The 26,044-nt window shown below is 48.2% G+C and overlaps 2 protein-coding genes across 2 annotated transcripts; both read right to left on the bottom strand.

Moving 5' to 3' along the window:
- Positions 1-1,579: 1,579 nt before the first annotated feature.
- Positions 1,580-15,980, bottom strand: LOC133916491 (imidazole glycerol phosphate synthase hisHF, chloroplastic-like). The gene is made up of 17 exons (XM_062360177.1): positions 15,632-15,980; positions 15,221-15,502; positions 14,962-15,131; positions 14,768-14,882; positions 14,637-14,689; positions 14,514-14,552; positions 14,336-14,434; positions 14,078-14,140; positions 13,931-13,993; positions 13,763-13,845; positions 13,272-13,380; positions 13,150-13,203; positions 12,349-12,436; positions 12,233-12,270; positions 11,979-12,084; positions 2,284-2,450; positions 1,580-1,985 (listed from the first exon to the last, which is right to left on the bottom strand). Exons 1-17 carry the CDS (start codon positions 15,783-15,785, stop codon positions 1,926-1,928), a joined length of 1,743 nt encoding a protein of 580 aa, XP_062216161.1. The 5' UTR covers positions 15,786-15,980; the 3' UTR covers positions 1,580-1,925.
- A 7,835-nt stretch (positions 15,981-23,815) lies between these two features.
- Positions 23,816-24,742, bottom strand: LOC133914795 (rho GTPase-activating protein REN1-like). Its single transcript, XM_062357809.1, has 3 exons — positions 24,640-24,742; positions 24,330-24,526; positions 23,816-24,208 (listed from the first exon to the last, which is right to left on the bottom strand). The coding sequence occupies exons 1-3, from the start codon at positions 24,740-24,742 to the stop codon at positions 23,897-23,899; spliced, it is 612 nt and encodes a 203-aa protein (XP_062213793.1). The 3' UTR covers positions 23,816-23,896.
- Positions 24,743-26,044: the final 1,302 nt, after the last annotated feature.

Here is a 26,044-nt window from a genome sequence, read left to right as displayed (position 1 = left end):
CGATCCTACTGCCTAAATTAACAAAACCTGTCCGTTTTTGTAGTTTCTGACATGACGTTTTATTGTTGGTCGCTTCTGAAATACGTACGTAACTTGCATATGTTGTGTTGAGCCAGGGGTTGTTACGCCTGCTATGTGGTTGCAATCAAGAATGACTAGTGGTACAGCGGAGGGATTATCGACTTTCCCAACGTAGTCAACTATCTTTTCTTTGAATCTTTGTACTATTTTTTTAGCAACAACGGATCTGATTAAAAGAAGATACGATACCTGGCAAAACAAAATCCAGACTCCCAGAGTCTAAGCACCTGCCCGGGCATCATGTCTTTCATGCAGAAGACAATGGTGTGCAGAGTAGCAGCAACACGGAGGCCTCCACGGCAGCAGCGAGACCGAGTCAACCAATTCTTAGCTTTCCCCACGTTGAAGTAAAGCAAGATCTGTTCCCACATCGCTTTTGGGCCTTCTGAAGGTCACCCTCACATGGCCAGAGATGAGTGGCTACGTGGCTCAGTGTGGCTGCCGTTATGCTTCCCGGCGATGTCATGTAGATCGACTCGTAGATACTTCCTTTGAGAAAAGATATAAGCTATTTGCTTCCCTCAAAATAGATGACATTTTAAATTAAATATAAGTATTAAGATGAAAAATAAAATGATCATTTTTTTAATATCATTTATTGTATGCGAAATAAAACTTACATTAGGAATGAAGTTACATAATGAATGAGGTAAGATTGAAAAACTTGATCTAAAATTATCTCAAAATTATAAAACATCATATATTTTAAATATTATAGAAAAAAAACTAAAATATTATCTATTTTAAGACAGAAGAAGTATCGTTTGACTAGAGCAGGAACCTGGTGTTGATCCGAGCAGGGGGGGGGGGCACCTTAGGACCCATTTGGAACCAATAATCAGTTCCGATTCTCGCTCAATTTGAGAATCTCGAATCGGTTCCGAACGGCCGGCAAAGGCTCCTGATTCAGTGCGAAACATTTCACCCAAATGAACACCACTTAGTCACCAAGTTCCTGAACGTTTTTCTGATAATCTGGATTCCTACCGAAGGGCTCTTAGTCACCAAGTTCCCGAGATGGTGGGGTTGAGAGAAGAAACGCCACTTGCCAAAACGTATTGTACGATAGGGTTATTACCTTTTCGGAATGTGGAACATGAACCCAATAAATTAAATCCGGGTAGCTATTTAATTTCTTATGCAAGTTACTATCATGCACTAGATACTATCCACAAAGCATCCTCTGTGCAGCCCCAAAACAGCCGCCACCCCTTCATTCCCTTCCCAACTCTCTCTGTACGAACAAAAACAAATGGAAGATGGGCGAGCAGCACAGCAAAATCAAGAGAAGAGCAGAGCTCCATCGCAACCATTTTCCTCCATCTCTCAGCAACGTGCTTCCTCCCTCCTCACGTCTCGTCCGTCTCCTGGAGTCACGATCCGCAGGTGTCCTGATGGCGTATCGGGAGCGCGGACGTCCCCTGTCCCGGGACGATCGACCCCGGGTTGTGGAACACGGCATCGTTCCATAATAGCCTGATTGTTGGACCCTAAGTCATTGTGTAACCAACTGGACTCTTTGGATAAGAATTTTAAGGACCCAAACGCAACAAACCCAAGGAAAATCCAATCTGTACGACAACAGTCCGTGACGACGAATCGGCAACTTCCAAAAGCCGGGACACATCCTTCATGCAGCACACCGCCCTCCTGCCAGTGGGAGGCGGCCAGGTCGCTCCGGGCTCCGGCAAAGTAATCACCAAGCGAAAGAAATTGGTGCTTTTCAAGCATCGACTTATTAACTTGTTACGAATTTGCAGTTCCAGTCTGGGGCCTATGCACTGCCAACATCTCTCGAAACAGCATCAGACAAGAATTATTCAACAAATGTAAGGATTTCCATGCTACACTCTGACCTCCACACCAGCATCGACTAGATGCTCCTTCACTGCTAGTATGGGAACCTGTGATAAAGCAAAACTTTGCACATCAGTTGTCTATATTAAACACAAGAACAGACGTTATTTTACACAATTCGGAATGTGTACAGTAGGTTGGTTAATGAAGAATAAAAACCGAATGCAAGCCAAAGATTACTGCTGGAGCAATCTAACAATTGTAGGATGTCCATACTAGAGGTGGGTAACGATTTTAAGCATTAAACATGCTGTGCACCAGGAGTACTACTATCTCAGGCGACCATGCCAACTTACACAGCTGAACTAATGGTAGAAAAGGACAAAGTGGGATAATCATCAGTACCTCTTTCCGATGGAAAATGCCAGCAGCAAGGGCAGCAGAAGCATTTGTTTTCTCAAATACTTCAGAAAAATGTTCGACAGCACCAGCACCACTGCTTGCAATGACAGGGATTGTCACAGCATCAGACACCATTTTGACCAAATCTATGTCAAATCCACAGCCCTGGCCTGCAAGACAAGATGCCACAATGCAATCTTCGCTATATAACTTTATAAAAGGAGTAACAAATTCACATGAAAATTCAAGCAAACATGCAACCCACACTTTGACCACAAATTTTGAAACACGTGATATACCTTAGAGTTTCAAGGGAACTAAATGCTAAGGATACTATTTATCACTCTAGATTTACTCAGGCACGTAGCAACCCAGATTCCAAGGTCATAGTGCACTTGATTAACTTTTTTGAAACCAAACCTGCAGGAGAGCTGCCAATTTTGTATTGAAAAGGAGAAAGACCTGACGGCCCAAAATTACAACCAAAGAAAGGAGCAAAGGGGAAAAACCCCACCCCCAACCAGAGCTAAGATATCCCCAAACGAAAACCGGCAAAAGACAGATGGTGGTTGGGGGGGGGGGGGGGGGGGAGGGGGACGGAAGCTAATCTCTCACAACAAAGCACCCCAAGTGGTGCGCCCTTTTCTAGAACAAAGCTAAGAACTTCCTTCTCTTTTTTGTCAAAGGTGTGTCTGTTCGTCTCCCAGATCTCCCAAGAAACCAACATAACAATTGATCATAGGCCTTTACGGGAGGGAGGGATACAATTGGTTACGGCGATCCACCATTCCCGGACTGACTGGGTTTGCGGCCAAGACTCTACGCGGATGCCTGGCTGCCTCAGCTTCCTGTCGATGCCCCGCCAAACCCTCCTGGTATAGGTGCATTCTGCCACCAAGTGGAGATAGGACTCAGGAGAGTGCATGCACAGCATGCAAATAGGATTGCAAGGCCATGCTCTGCGAGTGAATGACAAGCCATGCGAAAAACTTGTACTTTAGCGACGCCATCACAAGCCTTCCTAATGAGCCTGGTGAGTTCAGTGGGGATGGAACCCTTGAACATTATGGCATACGCAGATCGCGTCGAGTAGACACCCTGGCTAGAGAATTTCCAAGAAATGGAGTCTGGGACCCTGGGGTGAAGATCACTCCCCGTGTAGCCGTCCAAAGCCAAATGAACTGGAGGATGTGCTCACAGGAAACATGCAGGCTATATCAGCGATCCACATTTTGTGGGTCATTGCCTCCTTAAGAGAGCACCTCTTTGAAGTAGAGATCACGAAAAGAAACGGTGCTTGGTCCATTGGCCTGAGGCCCATAGCCCAGGAGGAGTGCCAAAACAAGATTTTATCTCCACTCCGATAGAAATGGAGATGGCGGCCATGAAGAGAAGATGGTCCGAGTTGTCACATGGCAGATGAGCACTGGCCCAAGCCTTCCGTGTTTCTCCCCATTCATTCATTCCTAAGCTAACGTTGTCTGAGCGCCCTACCGAAGAACTCTAGGGCCTCCAAGCGCAAGTGGTCTGCAGATCTTCTTCCAAGCCACCTTGCATTTTCCTCTAGTGATGGGTTTGCATCCCGTCCAAAGGAATTGCCTCCTCGCATTGTCAATCTGGCACGGTGCCGAATTGAGGCCGAAATTTTGATCGCGGACGGGAAGTGGATGGGTTGAGAGGTCATCACCACCTTGACAAGAGCTAGACTGCCCGCAGGTGTTATATTCTTCCCTTTCCAAGAAGACATCTTTCCGATAATCTTATCGACCATCGGTTGCAGCATCAATATCTTCAGGCGACCAGTATTGAGGGGCAACCCAAGATAGGTTATAGGGAAGTTGGAAATGATTACCGGCAGATCTGATAGAAGCATTTGTAGATCCAAACCCTCGCACCGCATCGGAGTGATTGACGTTTTGGCGAAGTTGGTTTCCAAGCCCAAGGTCTGCCCAAAGGAGTGAAGAACAAGAGCCAGCGCCGCCACATCTTGGGCCGTCAGCGATATGGACACCACCGTGTCGTCAGTGTACATTGAGACCCGCATCGTGTCGTCGTTGAAGTTCCTGCCAAGACTCCCGAGTAGCCCCATTCAAGAAGCGAGGGTGAGAAGCCTCTGGAGTGGATCAATGGCGATTGTAAACAACATATGAGAGAGCGGATCACCCTATCTTAGCCCCTTTCCGTGCGCAATCGGTAGCCCAGGAATACCATTGAGAGAGACCCGCGGGGTGGAGATCGCTAGAAGGATCGAGATAAGGTCCCTCCACTTTTGACGAAAGCCTAGCTTGGTGAGGAGATCAAGCACGTAGTCTCACCTAACCGAATCGAGAACTTTTGAGATATCCAGCTTGAAGAGAAGGGCCGAGGTGCGACTTTTGTGGAGCTTTCTAGCCGCATTTCTAACCATCATGTAGTTGTCGTGGATGCAGCGCTGTTTGATGAAAGCATCCTGGCAAGTGGAGACCAAGGAGTCCAAGTGAAGCGAAAGCCGAAGAGCTAGAATTTTGGAGACGAGCTTGGCCACTGAGTGAATCAGGCTGATCAGCATCTGTGATGGCTTCCACGCCCACTTTCTTCGGCAAAAGCACAATGTTTGCCAAGTTTAAGAGATGAAGACCCGAAGAGCGAAGGTCAAAAAACGCCTTCACCGCTGCAATGACCTCTGCCTTGATTATGTGCCATGATTATGTGCCAACAAGCCACGAAAAAGCACCCGGTGAAACCATCAGGCCCTGGTGCCTTGTCCTGAGGCGATAGCTTAATGGCAGATAGGATTTCGTCCTCCAACGGGAGCCCATCAATTGAGGAGAGGTCCACCTATGGGAGATTGAGCAGGCTCCAGTGGATGTTCGCGTCTAGAGACAAGGAACTAGTCATAACGTGCTGGAAGTGGGTCTGAATAGCAAAAGCTTTTTTTGCGTGCGAGATTGCCCGACACGGATCCTTGGGATTTGGTTACGCCTTCTGCGGGCATTGATCATGTTGTGAAAGAATTTGGTATTGGCGTCACCCTCGCGAAGGAAAGTAATCCTCAAGGCCTGACGCTTCCTAGCCAGCTCAATGGCAGCCAAGGAGAGTACTTTCTTTAATTTCGTTCTGAGGGCCACTTCCTGGGCAGATTGTCGCGTCGTCGCTCTTGGGCTGAGTCTACGCGCAAGATGACTTCCAGGGCCATGATCAACTCAGTTTTGACACCGAAGAGTAGCGATTTGCTCTAGGAGGATAGGCGGGAAGCGATGGCCTGGAGCTTGTGGTTGAGGAAGTGGTACGAGTCAAGATGACCGGTCACACTGGACCACACGGAGGAAACAATATCCATGAAGCCAGGCATGCAAGTCCAAAAATTCTTGAACTTGAAGGTCCGCGGACGCTTGGGGCCGCTCTGGTTGGAGAGGAGAGGGCAATGGTTGGAGTGGAGAGAGCCTGTAGACAGTGAAGAGAAGGTGGTGTCCCATTCAGCATTGCACATGAAGCGGTCTAGACTAAATAGGGTTGGGTTGCGCCTCCCATTTGACCACGCAAACTTCCGATTTTGAAGGTGGATGTCCCGAAGGAGACAGGAATTGATCTTCTTACGGAAGAGCCTCACGTGGCGTAAGTTAAGTTTGTTGTTGTTTTTGTCCGTTGCTTTGTAGATGATGTTGAAGTCACCAAGGACGAGCCACTGCGTGCCGGGACCAGGCTACAACCATTTGAGTTCATGTAGAAAAGGCACCTTCAAGGGGCGAAGTGTAGGGCCATAGACGTTGGTCAGAAGGAAAGAGGTACTGTAAAGCCTCAACTTGATGGTAGCTGAAATGTGGAAGAATCTCAAGGAGATGTCGGACACTTCCACGACGCTATCGTCCCATAGCAGCGGGATGCCCCCTTAGGACCAAGGAGCCTCCGAGGCCGGGAGATGCGCAAAACTCGATAGACGACCTCCACCGAGCTGTCACGCTAAGTGCTCGTCAATAGCGTGAAGCTTGCTTTCTTGGAGGCAAGCAATATGGCAGCGATTGATTTGCGGAAACTGGGACACAAGGTCTCGATGGTCCTGGGACCCGAGGCCACGAACATTCCAAGAGAGAATCGATATGTCAGGACCTATCATGGAGGCAACAGCGCGGGCCTAGGCCGCCACAAGCACGGAACAACGTGAAAAGAAAAAACACAGCAAGGAGAAGATAATTCAAGTAGCATCGACAACTGAGGCGTCGAAATGAGCACACGATAATTCTGCGAAGAGAAGCAAAGTACAAGTTGTTGGCCCAACGCACATCCTGACCAACGAACTGGACCTGAACTGGGACCTGACCTGACAAACCTAGGGTCCCTCTAAACTGCTGATGGCAGAAGCTAAGGCTGCAAACGATGCTAGTGAGACCGCGAAGAGACCGTGTAACAAAAGCTGGCACATGTACCAGGAGAAGCCCAGTGAGCAGCTTCACTTGGCACACGACAAACAAAAGGCGTATTGACATCTCGAAAGTAAAAGAGACACGTGGGGGACCGAGAAGCCTGGTGCACATTAGATCATAGTAGCAGTCTCTGCAAACAGATCTTCAAGCAAATCAGGATCACCCTCGCGCATAATGGCCACAGTCCCTTGCAAGGCGTCGACGGCCCCCTGCCTGAGGCTGTCATTGGCGCGCTGTTAGAGCTCTTCAGCATCACGGATGTCGAGGAGGCGAGTCGTACATGGAGATGTAGTTTTGGATGGCTTCGTCCAGGCTCTTGGTGTCGTCGAGGAGCCCCAACTTGCGACATAGTTGCAGTTGCGCCTGTTGGGTTGCCAGCATTTGGCGCTTTTTGGAGAGGCACTCACTACATCGCGGTTGCGCCGAGTCATAAACGCGGTGGGTCCATTTGCGCCGGCTTGGCGGCATCGTGGCCGCCGGCTGTGATGGGCTAACTGGAGGGAGCAGCGCGGGTTCCGACGATTTGAAGAGAATCAATGCCGTCGGGGATCCACTATTGCAAGAAGGTAGGCCAGAGCCCTGCGTTGGCTCTGGCAGACACGCATCAGCGTGCGGCGCCAACTCACCAGCACCCCTATAGGCTAGCGACGAGGCCGTATCCAGGAGAGTCGCGGCAGCCCACGAGTCGTCGTTTGAAGGTTGGTCTGCCGGCGGAGAAGGCACAGGGGCTGAGAAGCTCGGCAGGGTCGTCAAGGGTGGAGGATTCGCGCAAAGGCCTCCGACACCCTGAACGTCGTCACCACTAGCGCCTTAGGTGGGTCTTGTCGCATGTGCTCCGAGCGGGCCCATGTAACCGGTGGCCCTAACGGTGAGGCCGGCCCCAGGGCAAGGTCCATAGCAGCCGCACGGAGGATGTGCGTGTCATAGTGCTGCATCCAGCAGTCCTGCTCCACGCGAGCCGAGCTCTCCTAAGCTCGAATGGTGAGAACTGCGCCGTCCTGGTCCAAAGGAGCACCTGCACTAAAAATCTAGGCAGTGAGCAAGAAAAGAGAAGTTGTGTAGCTGAGTGCAAGAGAGGACGTAGGGAGAAGCACAGGAGACAAAGTTATCGAGGCTGGCACAGATGTGCCGGGCAGGGCGCGCGCACGGCTCAGTGGGGGAGCCAGAAGGGGGGCTAGGCCGAGTGGCTTTAGGTTGCGCTGCGAGGCCATGCGTGGCACGAGAGCCAGCTTGAGGGCTGACGAGCCGTGGCCCGACCTGCAGACCAAAGAGGCATTCGCGGCAACGGTACATGTGTGTCCCGCCGACAGCACCAACACGTTGATGCAAGGAGACAGGTCGGCCAGGCGCTCAGGGCCAGCAGCACCAGAAGCGGGCAACGCGGACACGTAGGTCATCTAAGGCCCGTGCAACACCAAGGGATCAGCGACCGAAGTGGCTAGCATCTTGTGGGCAGCCACGCGCAAGGCCAGCACGCGAGCATGCCCAGGCCCTATCAGGAGCGCAGTCGAGTCTTCGAGCATTGAAGCGCGACGGTGTCCCGTATCACGATTTGAGACCTCATGCGGTCGCAACAGTAGAGCCTGCCATCTACTGTTCCCCAGCCCCTCAGCCACCATGCTCGTGCCTCGGGCCATCTCCGCCATGCCCGTCACTGTCAAAGTCGTCCCGATGGTGACGACGGGCATAAGGCCAAGGGTGGTCGTCCCCGGACGAGCTCTGAGCCCTCGGACGATGCTCGTCTTGAGGATAGCGCAAGTTTGGCCCTCCCCGGTCGCCTTCCTAGCAAGAGGGTCAACAAAGGACGACACGCGATCAGGCCTCAGTTCACCATCAATGTTCCCACGGAACCACGTGAATTTGTTTGTCAGGGGTCTCGCCATCGAGACTGCTGGTTGGTCATGGAAGTAGATGGGGCATGTCGAGAAGTCCTCTATCAAGTCGGGGTGAATGAGGATACGGAATTTTCTTCCGTATTGCCACCTCTGTCAAGGTTGTGGAGACCTACAAGAAAGAGGAGCCCATAGCCAATTTGTTGAGTGAAGGTCAACTAGATAACCTTCGGAATGTGGCTCAGGTTCACCGTTCAGGCCCATAGGTTAACGATGCTTGTGTCCGCCGGGTGGAGCATGTCGAACACGATGTGTTCCAGGGAGCAGGTGAGGCCTATGATTCTCTCCACGATCTCCAGCGGCCACGCATGGATGGGGATGCCCTCCAATTAGAGCCAAACGTGGAAGAAGAAAGCGGCGCCCATGGCCTGACTGAGGCTCCTCCATGGCCGCATACACTAGTGAACATCGTTCCGCTTGATCACCCTCAGATCAAGAGCTTTGGCGCAATCCCTCTTGTGCTCGAACTTGATGAGGTACACTTCTGGGTAGTGGCTGGAAACTTTGACGTCACCGCGGCGAAGACGGAGCGTGTTGAGCACCATGTCTTCAATCTGTTACGCGTTACACCCCACAGGAAGGCTAAGCGCCCACAGCACAAGCGTCGAGCCCTCCCATTCCTTGAGCTCATAAGCACAATCGAAGATAGCGAAATGAGGCAGCCGTCTTCATCCGGGCGAAGGCCAGGATTGCTAAGCACGACCATCTCGCCAGACAAGGCCAGGAGGGCACTGGTAACAGGGAGGCAACGAGCGGCAGAGGCAAGCGAGCTTGTTGCTCCCTCCGGGTGGCGAGAGGGGCCACCGATAGAGGGACGCCTTGTGACCCAACTGGCGGCAGTGCAGGTAGCAGATCGGGTCGCGACACTATGTTGTGCGGTGGTCGGAAGCCAAGCAGCGGTAGCAAGCTTCCCTGGGCACTCTTCTGAAGCGAGGTACATGGTTTATTGGGGGGGGGGGTGTCGGGAGAGGCACCGACAGTGAATGAATGGCCCGGCGCTACCATCCTCTACGCCGGACCAACGTCCAATCAGAGGCCAGCTGCCGCCGCCCACACGTTGATGTCCAATCGGAGGCCGCGCGGTAGCGCCATGATGATGATGAGGCCTTGGGCAATGTTGTGAGGAGTGATGGCAGCTTGGGTGATGATGCGACCGACGTGCAGGAGGAGGCCGTGTTGGCCTATTTGTAGGGGGGATGATGACTGTCCACATGTGCACGGCAACCCGGAGGGAGAAATCGACCGCCATCGAGGAGTGAATGCAATGGTTGAGAGGCTGACTTCACAGCCTCTGCGTAAGATCGAGGAGGTGCCCAAGCACCCGACCGGGGGGTAGGCACCCATTGAATAGCGGATCCATGGAGTAAGGAGCATTGAATGGTAGATCCGATAGATGGGCGACGTGGAGGCACGGGGCCGAGCTGGATCTAAAGCCAAAGCACGGAACAGGGGAGGGGTGGGCCCAAGGATGGCAACGGGTCTGCACCTGCCAGGTTTTGCTGGAACAAACCCCACCCGAAACCCGATTCTTCAAACCCGACGCGGCCCCCGAAATCAATACCGGGTGGAAAACCACCCCCCCCCCCCCCCCCGCCGACCCTAACGGGGACCCAAAACCGGACCACAGCAACAACGCGACGGTTGGCCGAAGTAAAAGATCAAACCATCACCTCGAGGCGACAGCACAACAGCTAGCCGAAGTACATAATCGAGCCCACAACACATCTCAACGGCGACAGGGCCAAAGCATATCCACTTCAACGATCACAGCACAAAGGCCGACCGGAACACATTCGCTTCGACGGTCACGGCACGAAGGCCGACCGGAGCACATATGCTTCAACGGCCACGGTACGAAGGCAACTCGACAGCGTGATGGCCGAAGACATCTCAACGCCGATGCAACGTCTTGATGGTCGGCACCCACGACGGAGCCCACAATCGCAGTTCAACGGGGGGGCAACATACCTCGACGACCATGACATGGAAGCCAGCATCTCGTGCGACGATGGCCAGCAGCGGCGCCGACGACAAATCAACACAGATCGGCGAGCAGGTTCAGAGGCCGCGGCACCGCATCCGTGCTCCACTGGCGGCGGCAGGGAGCTTTGGCCGAGGAGCCAATCCGCCGGCCTATGGTCGTCGTCGTCCAAGAACCCCGTGTCGTCTTGGCCCTTGGCGGCCGGCGCCCTCCGCCGCCGGTCTGACTGCGGCGTGTGGATCAAATCCGTCGACGGATCCACCCCTCCCTCGTCCCGCCTACCAAATCCGTCGACGGATCTTCCCCTCCCGTCAGAGGGGTGTAGCCGTGGAGGGTGGGGCTGGCGGCGGTGGGGAGAGAGCTGGGGAGGGGGTCAGGGGAGATGGTGGGGGAGCTGGAGCAGGCATCAGCGACCGAACGCATGGAGAGATGGAGTCTAGGTTAGCGACTTAGCGCAGCGCAGGGTGGATAGGTCAGGCCAGCGGGACATTGGACTGGGATTTGGCAATTGGATGGACCATGCATTTTCATATTTCGGTGGCCCTGCGGGCAAAAAACCAGACCCGGACCCGAACCCGATTCGGGTCGAGGCCCTGACCCAACGGCCCAGCGGGGCTATTTTTCCACCCAAACCCAGCCCCCATCGGGTCTGAAACACGCGGGGACCTGACCTGACAGGGCAAACTGCCATCCCTAGGTGGGACGCCCCACCGGTGGCGAGAGAGGAAGCTGACGCAAACGCCGCGAACGAGAGGAAATCAAAGCGTAAACAGGGGGAGGAGGCAGAGAGGGGAAAGCTAGTGGAGAGGGCGGAGGTGACGGGTGAGGAGGGAGGAGGGTCAACGCCGGCCAAGGCGGCCGAGCGCAGGCAGGGCGGGGAGCCTTACCCATCTCTCTAAATTGCCTCCCTCCAGTCCCTTGTAGCACTTAGCTTAGCCAACAATTTTCACGTCTGCAATTGTACAATAAGATTATATGTGATGAGTGAGGCAACCTTGCATATGTTATTTTAATATAGCTGGTCCTAAGCCCTATTAAAGGAGGAAGGTTGTGATAGGCTTGGCGAGCCAAAGTAAAAACTCAGCCACTCTTACGGAGATAAGTGAGTAGGGTGAAATAATAATACTAGATTACAAAAGCACATGTCACAGAATCATATGCATGACTTGTATGAAATGGATTGCTAAAGTGTGTTAACTGATCCTACAGCGAAATTGCTAAAACAAACATCCAAAAAGAAAATCAAAATTCTTGAAAAGAAAAAAAGCATGATCAAATTATTCTGATTATTGGTGAATAGGCTCGATGAACCTATATTGGAGGGTGCCACCCAGCTCGTACACAGAGCACGATAAGCTGAAATGTTTTAAATATGCTATAGCATCATACTTGCAAAACATAACCGTTCAGCACTTGTGAACATACCATCACAATCAATGCAATTAAGTAGTATTTCTCCTGCCCCGAGTTCTTCCACAGCTTTTGCTAGTTCATATGCTCCTATAGGTCTGCTATCACGTCCACCATTCACCTGAAACAGAAATAAATCAACAATAATGACCATTGAAATCATAGTTGCTACTAGTACTAGACCTAAAAAACTAAGTCCAACAAGAATATGCAGGGAGTGCAGATTTTAAACAGTATATACAGTGAAGGAAGAAGAAAGAATGACTTACTGTACACTGGTACCATGCGTACTCTTCTCCTGATGGACCTGGAAAATTACATGAGATGTGAGAACATTTAAAATACAAATGTCGATTTACAACAAAGATAAGCAATCAGAATATACCTTTACTGGACACCTTTACAGTTTTAAATGGCACATCTTCTGGACTATTGACATATACCCGTCGAGGATCAATACTTACAACTACAGCCTGATAATGAGAAATATACTCGTTACAATGATCGATTTATAGGTTATATAACAATTATGCAAGAATACTAAATTACTAATAGATATTGTACATGGATGGTTCAGGTGAATGCTAGACAGCAAAGCAGACTCTGGGTATTGCTAAACATTTATAGCATATTGTGCAAATATAAAAGTTCCATATTTACTGGATAGATTCATCAGTGTATAAGCAGCACAGTTAATAAAACCGGCAGGAACCGGGTGGTTGCCGCTTGCGTTTGGCCAAATTGGTCTTGAATGGCAAATGTAAGCTCATCTGGTTTTATTCCAGTTTCCGATTTAATCTGATTCTTTTTTACTGATTTTGAGTGATGAAGGAACTCCAGTCCATTGAACCTTGATAGGCAGTCATCATGTCATTAGATGGTGAAATATAGCACAGTTTTAATAGTTTCATAGGATAAGTGGTTACAAATTGTGATTCAGCCAAAAGCAAAAGATAAACATGAAAATGACCTCCCAATCCCAAATTTAGTGGCATATGAATGGCAGAACAAAAACTTGAATATGATATTTTTACTTCTTTCAGAAAAACAAGTAAATGCAAAAGGAACATCTCTCACATATCGTGAAAACTACTTGGTAATGTAAATACCAGATACAATCTTTATGTTAGGTAACGAACCAATAGAAACCAAAAAAAACAATGTTGTAGAAATAAATAAAGAAAACCTGGTTGCCATATACTCTAGAAATTTGCTCCAAACTGCTTTTCCCCGTCTTTACCTGATACACAGAAGGAATTATATATTGGGGAAATAGCTGGACAGTGTAGGGAAAAATAAAATACATACACCAGTTTGTAAAAAGGCTTCAGCAGCATAAACAGCATCACTTCCAATTGAAATTTTGTCAGCACCAGACCTGAAATATTCTGATGCTACTTCCAAGCTTGAATAATATCTGAGAAGAAAGAAATGCACACGATTACAGGGGCATATTTTTTTCTCTTCTCAGCATAGACTAAAACAAATGTACCCCCTTGGTTGTAAAGAACCAAAGGATAGGAAACATGCAGAGTTGCAAAGGAACCAAGAAATAAGATGACAGATTGTCTTACAGGCTTACAGCCCTTGAAGATTGGCGAAAAACTTAAAGAACATATAAAACAAGCCTACTAAGATAACAAAACAAGGCCATTCGGACATCAATTTCAATTAAATGTCTCTGATCAAGACAACATAATATTCAATAAAATAATCTCAGTGACTCAACAGGAAAATAGGTTGCTAAGCAGATAGTTTCTGGAATTCCCATTGCTCAAGAATAGAACAGGAGAAATAACCTTCCATTTGCATCAGTGAAGTCTCGTATGCCTCCACCAACTGTAAGTGGCACAAAAACCATTTCAGATGCACAACGCAGTACCTACCAAAGATACCATGTCACTTCACCAGACAAAGGGGCACAGATACTAAAGAAAAAATTTGGAAGTTATAGATCTTAAACAAACCTCTAGCATTGGCAAATCACCCAATGGAAAGTCACGGAAACCAGTTATATTCAAGAAGCTAACCTGAGAGATTGTTATTCGTGATATCAGATAATAAGTTTACATAAAGAAAATCAAAACATGGAAAACAAATATGCAGAAAACTACCTCATCAGCACCATCTATGTAGTATTGACTTGCTAAATCGACTGGCTTGCCAAGGTTTCTTACCTATGAGCATGAAATGCAAATATGCTCAAATGATGAGCAAGCTGTGTATCAGCCAAATTATAATAAAATTGTCTCAGATTAATTCTTGATTCAATATATCCTTGAGAAATGAACTATGCCCAAAGTGCCACCTAGAACTAGTCCTGATGTTTACGAAGTTTAACCACACTTAGGTCAATGAATAAAGCTTTGCACCTCTTTGCTGCTAGTATGATCTCTTACATCATACTGATCACCTTTTGTTACCACAAGATCTCCTTTATCATTTGACCGAACATCAAGGCATGCTATCACCTGGAAAGTTTAAGACCACAAGAAGGTTGACAATCTAAACTGTGGTTCACACTGAAATATTTGACAATACAAAGCTTACTCTCTTCGCGAGTTTTGATGCTTTCCTACGTGCTGGGACCTACATTGCAAATATAAGTATGAATTTTATGTTTAAAATAGATCAAATCAAAAGAAAGTGCCAACTAGAAAATATAACTATCACCTTTGCCCAAGAGTTAGGACTGAGAAAATTTTTTAAAATAGCAAGCCCAGTAGCTGCACAAAAGAAAAAAAATGTTTTATATGATTAGTAAGTTTAAAGTTAGGAAATCCAAATTTAAACTACAAATTCACCTCCGCTCTTTTCTGGGTGAAATTGAACTGCCTGGATGTTGCCCATTGAGATGGATGATATGAAGCTGCCACCATAGTTGCATGTCGATGAAATCCAGTCTCTATTAGCATCTGACTAGGCATGTAGAAAGAAAGAAACAACTCACATCTCATGAGTCAACCAGCACTAGCATCTAAATGGAGTTGCTACTTACAGGCAGTGCATGGTAGGAGTGAACAAAGTACACATGGTGGCCATCAGCTCCCTGCAGCAGCTGCGTGCCCTTGGTGATCTCGAGAGCGTTCCAGCCAATGTGAGGCACTATGAGGCCCTTGGAGGAGTCGAATCGCCTGACCACGCCTGGTATCACACCAAGTCCGCTTACTGCAATGGAAATGCCACGGTCAGCTACAGTTCATCAACAGCTTAGCAAGCAAGCAGCAGACGAAGAGGGAAGCATGAGAGGAGCTTACCCGGGCCGTTCTCCTCACTGGAGTCGAAGAGAAGCTGGAGGCCGAGGCAGATGCCGAGGAAGGGGCGGTCCCTGCGGATGTACTCGCGGAGCGCGTCCGCCATGCCGGTGCTGTTGAGGACGTCCATGGCGGAGCCGAAGGCGCCGACCCCGGGGAAGACGAGGCGATCGGCAGCGAGGATGTCCTCCGGGCTCCGCACGTCGCGGATGCCGAAGCCGAGGTGGCTGATAGCGTTGCGCACGCTGCGCACGTTCCCCGCGCCGTAGTCCAGCAGCGTCACCGCTGCGGCGAGGCAAAAGCAAAGCAGAGCGAAACGCAGCCGTGAGGGGGGAGCCATGGACGGAACGGCTCGAGCTCCGGAAGGGAAGGGAAGGGAAGGGAGAGGGGAGGCGTGGTGCGGGAGGTGCTTACTGTTGGTGTCTAAGGACGCGCGCACGGAGAGGGAGGCGGAGCCGCGGCGCTGGAAGCTCCGCTTCGAGCGGCGGCCGGCGGAGCAGGGGACGGCGTGGACGGCGGCGCCGGTGGCCATTGCTCCCTGCGGCTGCGGCAGCGACGGCTGCTGCATTCGCCCCTTTCCCCGCTAATTAATCACTGTCAATCCCGCGGAGTTGAAGGCGACGAAACCGCCGAGAAGGAACGTGCGGCGGCGCCGGGAGGTCGGGCTCACCTCAGAGACGCGCACTCACTCTGCGACTCCTCGACGGGAGGTTTCAGCGCCCTAGCCTAGCGGGTCTTTGCGGGCCTCCGCTGTCGTCCAGCGGGCATGGTAAGCCACTTTAAACCGCAAATAAATAGAATCTGGCCCGCAATGGCCACAGATGTTGTTTTTGCGGGGCGGGCCTAGCCAGCTCGTGGACAGGCCCCTGTTAGGAACTCACACAAGAACTGGATCGGAAGAACCAGGCAAGAATCAGCACAGGGATGGGTAGGCGGGAGGAAGATAGACCAGATCAGATCAGACCAGATACAGTATGTTCATCGGCTCAAGCATAGTGTCTCTCCCCATCTTGCTCACAACTTAACCCCTCAGCGATACAACAAGGTCTCAGGCCCACCATCCTTCCAACTGGGCCCATTCCTCACCTCTCACACGCGGATTGTAGAGTTTATTATTTTTATATTTTTATATTAATATTTAAATAAATAGATATCTGATGACAATATTTGTATAAATAGATGTATACTGCTCTCTGAAAAGACTGCCTTTTTAGAGGGTGATAAAGATGGCAACGTGACACCGAATGCCCTTACCGCTCTTTGAGATAGCGGTTAGTCCTTATTGCTCTCTCAGTGAGTAGGTAGGACCCACCCTCAGAGTGTCCACCATGTAGTGCCACTTACCGCGGTTAGTCCTTGCCACCCTCCCAGTGCGGTTAGCTCCATCGCTTGAAAAATAATGCACATTCATTCGGTACGACATCCTCAAGGGCATGTGCCCACACCGAGACATATGGCGCCAAGCGATCTGCCTAGAGGTTGCCACCCGATTGGCCCTTACGTGTATACCTGCAGGTCAACCACGTTAGATAGACTATAAATGAGATAAATGCTATGGATTATATATTTGATTTTAGTTACCTGTGAACGTGGCCCGGAACCATACGAACGTTGATGAGGAGGAAAGCCTAGAAGCGTCTGAACTGTCTCATCACACGGTGGGGTGAGTACTCATCGACGTTGTCGGAGGGTGAACTCCTGTCGCAGGGATCCTGGGGGACCCCTTTTTAGAGATTCGACCCGGGGATGATCCTGAATATGTTCGTCGGAGAAATAAATGGATATGAATGCGATGGCCGGTGGGGTGGAGTGTTCTAATGCAGAACGGAGTAAATGCACCAGCGGTTTAGATAGGTTCAGGACGCACGGGGGCGTAACACCCTACTCCTGTATGGATACTATAAATGCCCTGAGAAAGTCCCTCAAGGATGTTGCTAGTTACAAGAATGTTTATCTATCTTAGAGCCTGGGGCTCTTTTTTCTTCGGCCTGTGATCTTCTCTTCTTTGTCTATGAGCAATTGTTTCCCTCTTCCGAAGCTTGTCTTTTTTCCACACTTGCTTTCTTCTGTGCCGCCGGCTACTTTAAATACCCGCCGGCAGCAACGTGCCCCGAACGAGAGGGGGGCACGAGTTCTGAGACACCATAAATGGAAAGGGCGTCATCATTTCCTCTGGACGAAGTGGCCGGGGGTGGAAAATGCGTCCCACGCCCAGTCGTCCATCACCATAAATGCACTGGCAACGGGCGCCGTGAAAAGGGCCCACCGGGCAGCCGCAGAGCGGCCCGACGTGCCCGCCCTGTCTTGTTCCCCTGCCACAGCAGCACGGCAGACGGAACTCCTCGACCCTTACGACGTTATCCCGAGACGGGCCGGATGGCACGGGATGGGACCCGTGCATTCAATGACACCACGCCCCTCTGTCAGAATGTGGCAGAAACTGACACTGAGCGTGGCAGGAGCAGTTGGAGGTGACAGGCCACGCACGCTCTTTAAATGCGGCCTTGGGCCTTTGACTGGCTGACACCTCATCGGTGGGCCCCTCGGGGGCCACTGTTAGGGGGCTCTCTGGGTCGTCGGGGAACCGAATACTCGGGGGTCACTGTTCACCTCCCCGAGCACTCTTTCCCGAGAATGCCCTTTCTTGTCCTCGGGGAACCGAGTGCTCGAGGGTACTGTTCACCTCCCCGAGCGCTCTCTCCCGGGCACACTTGTACGGCTCCTCGGGGGACCGAGTGCTCAGGGGCTGTTGCACGCAACCCCGAGCACTCTCTCCCGAAACTTCCTTCAGTGAGTCCTCGGGATACTTGGGTGCCCAGGGGGCCACCGCTAGCGGCCCCGAGCACGTTTCTCCCGGTACTTAGCTTTCCTGGTCGTCGGGGGACTCGGGTGCTCAGAGGTCACCGCACACCTTCCCGAGCACTTTCTTCCCGGCGCTTAGACTTCGTGGATCATCGGGGAACTGGGGTACTCGGGGACAAACCACCAACTGTGGCCCCGAGCGCCCTCTCCTGGGACTTGATCTTTTTCACCTTGCGGGGGAGATTCCGCGGGATGGCGCCATGTGGCGGATTGCTGGTCTGGCCTCGGGATTCGGGGACCCCCGGTTCCTGATACACCGACAGACATAGATGTAAAAGACGAGCGGTTTCTTCGTAAGCCAGTAGTCCTCATCATGGCTGCACAACGGAGACAGACCGAAAGACACACAAGCTTGTATCATCAAGTGGCTGTAGGGGGGTCCAGACCACATCCTTTGGACTCAGATGGTAGAACTATGACTTAAAAAGCCCGTACGCACTGTGGGCCTGCTCGTGTGCCCAATGCGGCTGTGGAGAGAAATAGTAAGAAACTGGAATTAAAATATGTGACAAGTGAAGCAGAGTTATGTTTCATATGTACCCGACATCGACACAACAACGAGCCCATGGTGGGCTCGTCCTCCTCGGGTTCCACATACCATTTCTCAGGGTACAAGGACTGGTCTACAACAGGTCGATCGATCGCGAACTGCTCGTACGACCACAACTACAACAGGAGTGGGCACCCAGAAATGTGGGCTATGGCTCCTTCTTCGTGCACGCTTCGCACAAGGCCCGATACGTCGCCGCTAAGACAGTGGAGGCTCAGCTCAACTAGGGGACATTATCGGGCTCTGCATCTACGATCCCCCTCATGTACGAAACAAGGGTCCTCGACACTAGGTGACCTTGGGCGTTGGTGAACATAACCCAGCCGAAAAACGAAAGCAGGTAGGCCTCGAAGTGCCTCAAGACCGAGTACGCACCAGCATCTGGGTGGATGTATGCAGGCTTGAAATAATGCAAATGATGATGAGTAAAGTATCTTTGAAATCGTAAAGTAAATGGGAAGGTAAATTGCAAGGTACCTAGAACTAGAGGATCCACTTCTTCGTGGGCCCTCGTGGATCTAACAGGAACTCGGGCACGTAGGTGCGTGCGTCGTCCGTCCGCTAAACAGGGGTGAACCATTGGAGCATGACGTTTATCCAGTCTGCATCCACGTCGACGACTCCAACGGTGGCTCCGGTGCAAGGTAAGCCTAACAGGTAGGTTATGTTCTGCAACGTCAGAGCCATCTCGCCACAGGGGAGGTGGAAAGCGTGTGTCTCAGGCCTCGGGCTATCGACTAGTGCAGCAAGCGGTCAAAATAGAATCGCCTTGTAGCTGCCTCAAGGTTCTCTGTCGCTCGGACCTCCACCAAACGACACAACAGTAGGAGTCCAGATGCTGCCAACCTGTACCATTTGGAATATTAAGTGAATGTAAAGCATGCAATAAATAAATAATCATGCACATACACAGCTAATTCATGACATAACAGTACTTCCAACGATCTTCTATCGTAAGTAGCTCCCCAGAACCATGTGGTCAGAAAACTCCTAACTCTGTCTGGTGAAAGGCAGACAAGAAGTTATGGTACTTCTTATCCACTGCAGGGTCAAGAAGCTCGGAGGTCAGTGGGTGTGTCATATCTGCATTAAAACCAAATATAAATAATTTGTTACATAAATATATACACATAGTTACGTGAACAGCATATAACATACACATATACAAAGTTACATATATATTACAACATATAGGTACACAATCAAATACAAAAAGTAAGGTCCAAATACAACGTACATATAAGACAAAAACCTTACAAATATAACATCGATATACGCTAAACACATTCACACTTGACCACCGTCATGAACCCATCTACACACCAAGTGCATTTTTCAGACAATACTTGTATGTGTGACCGGTTTCATCGCACTTGCTGCATCGCTTCACCCTTGGACTCGTCTCGGATTCATCCATATCATTTCGAATCCGTCGAGTTTGTCAATGTCCCGGTATGTACTTCATCCTCTCAAAGTCTGCCACATAGATTCGTGAGAGACTTGAATTATTTGTAAACGTATCAACAATATCGTAGCCATAAAACTCATAGTTCCATATGTTCAGTATCTGATCCTTCCTAAAGTAGTGAGAAATATATTGTCTGGGTAGCATATTGTGCTCCCCACATGCAGTTATGACGTGTGTACACGACTTGTGTACCAATTGTGGCTTCTGGCACATACAGATGCATGTTCCAATCCTAAACATGTACTCTTGCACATGGTGCTCACGTCTGCCACCCCTACGACCCTTATCACGGCACAAGACACTGAACTTGTGCTCCGTAATTCTCTCCTGATTTGCGTGGTGCATATGTGCCTCTTTGTGGCCTTCTCTATGTACTCACATAGCATCGATCCATACAACATACGGTTATCTACCTCATTTGAAGTAGTTGCATAGCGATCAATGAAATATCTGCAAGTTCCATGCACAATACCTTTAACAATTTCAACAAGTAGGAGAGACCTCGTACCCCGCATAACCCAGTTGTAGATCTCAGCAAGATTAGTTGTCATTATCACATACCTTGCCCCTCTAGTGTCGTGCATTGATGCTCATTTATCTCTTAGCTCATTTTGTATTCACTGCAAAAAGTTTCTAACAGCTGACCCTGACCTCCTTGCTATCTGGGGAGTATTTGTTGGGATGGGTCCAAGAGCAACTAGGTCATCTTCTGTGTCTGCTAGCTCAGTTATCTGCTTCGTGGTTAGTTCGTCTAGTCTTGCTCATAGTACGTTGAACTTTCTCTGCTAGTTTTGACTGCATAATTTCTTGAAAAGATTCATCAAGTTTTTCTTTTTGAATTGTCTGTAAAAATTTACACCCATGTGCCTCATGCACCACCTGCTCTTCAAGTTGGGGCACTTTGTTCTTACACACCGTCGAACACTACCGTATTGCATATCTAACAAAGCATGCAACAGCCCTGCATGGCTATCATGAATCAAACATACATCAGGTCAGTCTAGAGTAATAGCATGCTTACCCGCTTAAGGAACTAATACCAGCTCCCCCCCCCCCCGTTCTCACTATCCATGAAGGCAAACCCCAGTGGTATGACTTGGTTGTTCCCATCTACCCTAATTGCAGACAATATCTGTCCTTTATACTTCGCAGTGAGGAACATCCCGCCCAAGCAAATGATGAGTCGATAGTGCCAAAATGCCTTGATGATTGCCACAAATGCAAAGAAAACACGTTGCAATACTCGCTTTCCTCTATACTTCACATCAGTCGAGGGGTAATGCCTGATGTCAAAGTAACTTTCAGAGTTTCTCGCACATATTGTGGCTAGTTGACGTGATAAGTTGTCATATGAATCTTCGTATATCCCAAGCCTCATCTCAATAGCCTTCTATTTCACCCTCCATACCTTGGCGTAGTTTATTGTGTACTGGAACCTTTCCGCAATAATACGGAATATTGATCGTGGCTCATACTTTAGGTTGTTCATAATCTCTCCGTATGTAACATTGACAACAAAAGTAGATAACAAGTTCTGGTGGGAGAACTCTATTTCCTCAATGTGACAGTTATGCTTCCTAACTATTGAGTACTCCCAGTAGTCAACCCACTTCCACCTGAATTTGTGCACCCGCTATGGACAATCAGACACCAAACACTTGATGTCGTACTCTATTTTGCTCAACTTCACAACATTGAACTGTCTCCAAAGAGATAGTGACTAGAATTTTACTATATCAATAACAACCTCCTTACTAGAGTACATAGCGCCCTAGGACACCTTGTTCTCATGATATTTTCAAGGTGTCTGATGAACCTCACTCATCACTAGCTTTAAAAATTTCTGATTCTTCCACTATGCAGGAACAGGAGTATTTCTATCCTCATCGGATGAATCCTCATCGGCAATGGCTTCCTCTAGCTCTTGATTCTCCCTCTCCATCTCTTCAATTATGCTAGGGATGTGCTCCCCCTCATCGGCTATACCCCTCGGTTGCATCTCCCATACATCCTCAATGTCTTGCTCGTCCCCCACAGTTGTCGAGTCTGCTTCATCCACGACTGCCTAACTTGTTCCTGCTGCTGCTTCCATAACGTTTATCTCTGTTGGATCATTCTGGTACACCTTAGCTAGCAGCACAAAAAGGAAACCACGTTAACATGATATATCTACGTACTGCCTCAAAGTAGATGTTGCATTAATCCGGATGAGCTCCCCGAAGTACCCCTAAGTAGTATGGCTTAGCACAACTCTCAGCTTAAGCTCATGCTACCGGGGATCCAGTTAAAAATGGCGCATCAGCCACTTGCATATGCCCACTATGGTCCTCTCATTGGCTCTACTAATTCCTTGACGAAGTGATGAAATCCAGAGAGATCTACACCGCTAGGATCATAACCAATCTGACCTTCACCATAATATATCTGAAAATATAATTTATTGGACATCCCTAGAAACATCAAAAAATATGTCCAATATTAATATCGGAAAACTATACTTCTGATTATTGAAACTCTAACAAAATTACCAGCACCGATGATCACCTAACAATACGTTTAGTTCACTATAATCAATATTGCTCCTAAGCAAACTAACTAATTTAAACTAATTAACTATCAGTCTACTTAATAAAATTTCTAAGTATCTATAATTATCACATACATCATTATTCTATAAAATCTAGATAATCAAAACTACCATATTCTAAATACTCTACACATCTAATGACTATCCTACCATATTGAAATTGATCTTTACAATATACTCCAAAAGTCAGAAAAGCATCATTTTCTGATTACCTTTCTAAACCCTAGATCTCATATAATGTAACTATTGTTATATTGCTAGACTCTAGATCTAGTGGTACCTTAATTACTAATAAAAACATAAGTCTAGAAAAATTACTAGAAACCGAGATCTAAAATCCACAGATAAAAAACAATAGGGCTTCGTCGCGCTGCTTCCCTCTCGTCTCCTCCTCTTTCTTTTTTTTTCTAGATTTAAATAGCTATTTTGGCTGATTTTCAATCTTTTTATAGCGTGAGGGCAATGGAAGGAGAGGTTACAGGGGGCTAACTGCCCCTTGAGAGGGCAGCAAGAGGGACTACTCGCCCTCTCAATGGCTGATAAGAGGTGGTACAGCCGGATGGCGGGCGCAGGGATGTGGCCTACCCGTCCTCTTAGAGAACGGTAAGGAGCGCTGCGCTCAGGGGTGGATCCTACCCGCTCTCTGAGAGGGCGGTAAGGGGTGACGCTGTCACCATAACATTCTTACCACCTTCTAAAAGGACAGCTCTTTTAAAAGTCAGTAGACGTCTATTTATGTAAATATTATTATCAGGAATCTATTTATATAAATATTAATGATAGAAAATATATATAAAAAAAACTCTGGATTGGGCTTCACCTGTCGCGTGGTGAAGGACTAAACAAGTAGGGGCTCAGTGTTCAAACAAGTATATTGCTAGCTCTTTTTGGCACTGTAACTGCCAACTTTTTTTTTTTCGTGGAATTGCCATTAGCTCATACAGTATCTCAAAGACAGACACATAGTATTTACAAAGGTTAATCATGTCAAGTTTATGTACAGAAAAAATATCCGATGCCACTCGCCAACCAACTGGAAGTAGGACGAGTAGGACGACGGCGGACAGCCAACAAGGTACATCGACTGTGACCTAGAGTTTTTTTTTAAGAATATAGTACAACCCGAGTTGACTGTCAATGCTGCTACAGATCTGGCATAAGAAACATCATGGTGAAGACTGAAGACACGATTAACCTGCGCAATTTACAAAGTTACTCCAGAACGAAGGTCGTTTGTCCAATCGAAGTTTCTGTAATGCATGAGCATGCATCATTTGCATCTGGACTTCTTCCATCATAAGCCAGTTGCTTCCCATTTCGATACCACAAGGTTCTTGTGACCACGCAGTAATACAATCCTACTTCCCATCTGGAGTTTCTTTTTGGAGGAGGAGCTGTAGGCCCCTGGGGGCGAGCCAGATCTAAGTTTTGCATCTCACTTGCAAGCAGCGCTGTTCTTTCTTTCAAAAAGTTGAGTAGACTAGTCAGTTTGGTTAATGCAGATGGTGGTGCAGCCCCAGATTCCTGAGATATAAAGTGGCATTATCAAAGCAAGCTTATCTTAAAGAAAGACGGAGAAAAGGGATGTTTGGTTGCGATCAAGAAGAGTATAATGAATCTTTGTTATGGCACAAAATGAGATTACCTTTGTTTTAGTACTTGAATAGGCATTGGATCCTTGAAGCCTGCCTATAAGTGGATTATTTGAGTACTGTCCCTGTGCAAAGTTCCACTTCGATGTAAATGATCCATCTTGGCTATCCTTCGCAACCTCACCCTTCGAAGACAGCGTGTTTTGAGCCCTTTGGTTGGTTGTGCCTGGCTGCTCAGTAGATGTGACACCTAGGAAAATCAAAGATTCTGAACCACTAAGATTGTTGCTTCTTGGCATTCTTTCCTTTTTCCTAATGAGGATCCATTGTATTTATCAATTCTATCACCTGAACTCGTATTACGTTTGTAGCCAGTACTCAGCTGCTGCTTCTGGTGAGCCAGCTTGTCTGTTGAAGAAGGTGGTCTGCTTCCTTGATTGCTCAATATCTGCCTGAAATGTGTCATTGTTTTCGACTACATGTGTCATTGTTTATATAGTTTTGACTACATGATTTCATTTCCAGAGAGAATAACATGCAGCATTCAGAGAAAGGTGATAGCAATCCCAGGAAGACGCTTTCTGGCAAAGCAGGAGTGTTGCGCACTCTTACCATGTCTGTAGCCGAGACCATGTCAGGTGCAGAATTAGGCCCAGCAATTGGTGGTGCTTTGACTGACGAGCTAACCACTGGAGAAAGGGCAGCATTTTGTTCATCTCTGGAGAAGGGAGCCCAATTTAGTAGACCTCTATCTTAAGCTGTATAGTTCAACTAAGGATTCTAAAGAGACAGCAAAATACTATAAATAGTGAGAAAATACTAGCAATAGAACCTTACTCGACAAGCTTGTTTGTATTTAGGAATCGCTTGTTGCATGATTCACATAACAAGGAGGAACTCAGCTGGACCTGGTTGTTGACTTGTCCATGAAGATCAGAGACCTTTTGCTTAAAGTTCAAAATATCAGCTTCAGCGTTGGCAACTTCCTCAAGATCAGCCTTAGTCTTTTATGAACAGAAAAATAAAAGCTTCAAATGGTGAAAAAAAATATATCTCAATAACCAGATCTTAGAAAAAATACCTTGCTGTCTATAGTTGACGGGAATGACACCTGTCCTCGTCGCATATTCATCAGCCCAGACTCGAATGAAGCCCTCAGATTTCTCTCCTTCTGTAGCTGCTCTCGCAAATTTCCACCTATTGAATGGACAAAGTATTCTTGTTGAACAGAGAAAATGTACAGCTTACTCTTACAAACACAATGAAACACTCCCAGAAACATGGAAGTGTTACGTAGTTCTGAGTCAGAATTCCCTGTGTTGAACAAATATGAAACAGGGAGGGGTTGGGACATCAAGCAACTGAAATAAAGCAAGAACGGAAGTATCCACCTAAGTTTTTGTTCTGTCTCACAATACTCCAATGTGTGGGTACAACAAACCCCCCGTTTGGATATGCTTTTTTCCAGCTTTTCTTGAAGCTATCCAAACGGGTGGCTTTAGCCCCGGTTTCTATGGCTTTTGGCTGGCTGAAGAAGCGAGTGTGGCTGAAATGAACTAAAAATTGAGAAGCAAGTTCTGACTAGTTTTTGAGTGTGCTGAGAAGCTAAAAGTTTATTATAAAAACTAACAATCAAAATGCAACAGACACAGCCGTTTCCTCAACTAGACAGAGCTCCGAAATCACAGCTTATCTAAACAGGCCCAAAATGTCATTTACAAGTTTTAGTGGCATTATCCAATCTGGGTCATCATGGTCAGTGGAGTAC

The sequence above is a fragment of the Phragmites australis genome, chromosome 4 (genome assembly GCF_958298935.1).
Source record: "Phragmites australis chromosome 4, lpPhrAust1.1, whole genome shotgun sequence".
Classification (NCBI taxonomy): domain Eukaryota; kingdom Viridiplantae; phylum Streptophyta; class Magnoliopsida; order Poales; family Poaceae; genus Phragmites; species Phragmites australis.
Note: the sequence above shows the minus strand (reverse complement) of the source record. Positions and strands in the feature narration are given on the sequence as shown.

What these genes read in the sequence shown, in the direction of transcription:
- LOC133916491 (XM_062360177.1), bottom strand. Translation starts at nt 15,785, where the DNA reads ATGCAGCAGCCGTCGCTGCCGCAGCCGCAGGGAGCAATGGCCACCGGC. An exon ending in CTAGAGTATATGGCAACCAG is followed by an intron (nt 12,437 to 13,149) that starts GTTTTCTTTATT and finishes TCTCATTATCAG; the next exon opens with GCTGTAGTTGTAAGTATTGA. An exon ending in ACGCATGGTACCAGTGTACA is followed by an intron (nt 12,085 to 12,232) that starts GTAAGTCATTCT and finishes TTTCTGTTTCAG; the next exon opens with GTGAATGGTGGACGTGATAG.
- LOC133914795 (XM_062357809.1), bottom strand. Translation starts at nt 24,742, where the DNA reads ATGACACATTTCAGGCAGATATTGAGCAATCAAGGAAGCAGACCACCT. An exon ending in GCTGAGTACTGGCTACAAAC is followed by an intron (nt 24,527 to 24,639) that starts GTAATACGAGTT and finishes TGATTTTCCTAG; the next exon opens with GTGTCACATCTACTGAGCAG. An exon ending in ATTCAAGTACTAAAACAAAG is followed by an intron (nt 24,209 to 24,329) that starts GTAATCTCATTT and finishes TTTATATCTCAG; the next exon opens with GAATCTGGGGCTGCACCACC.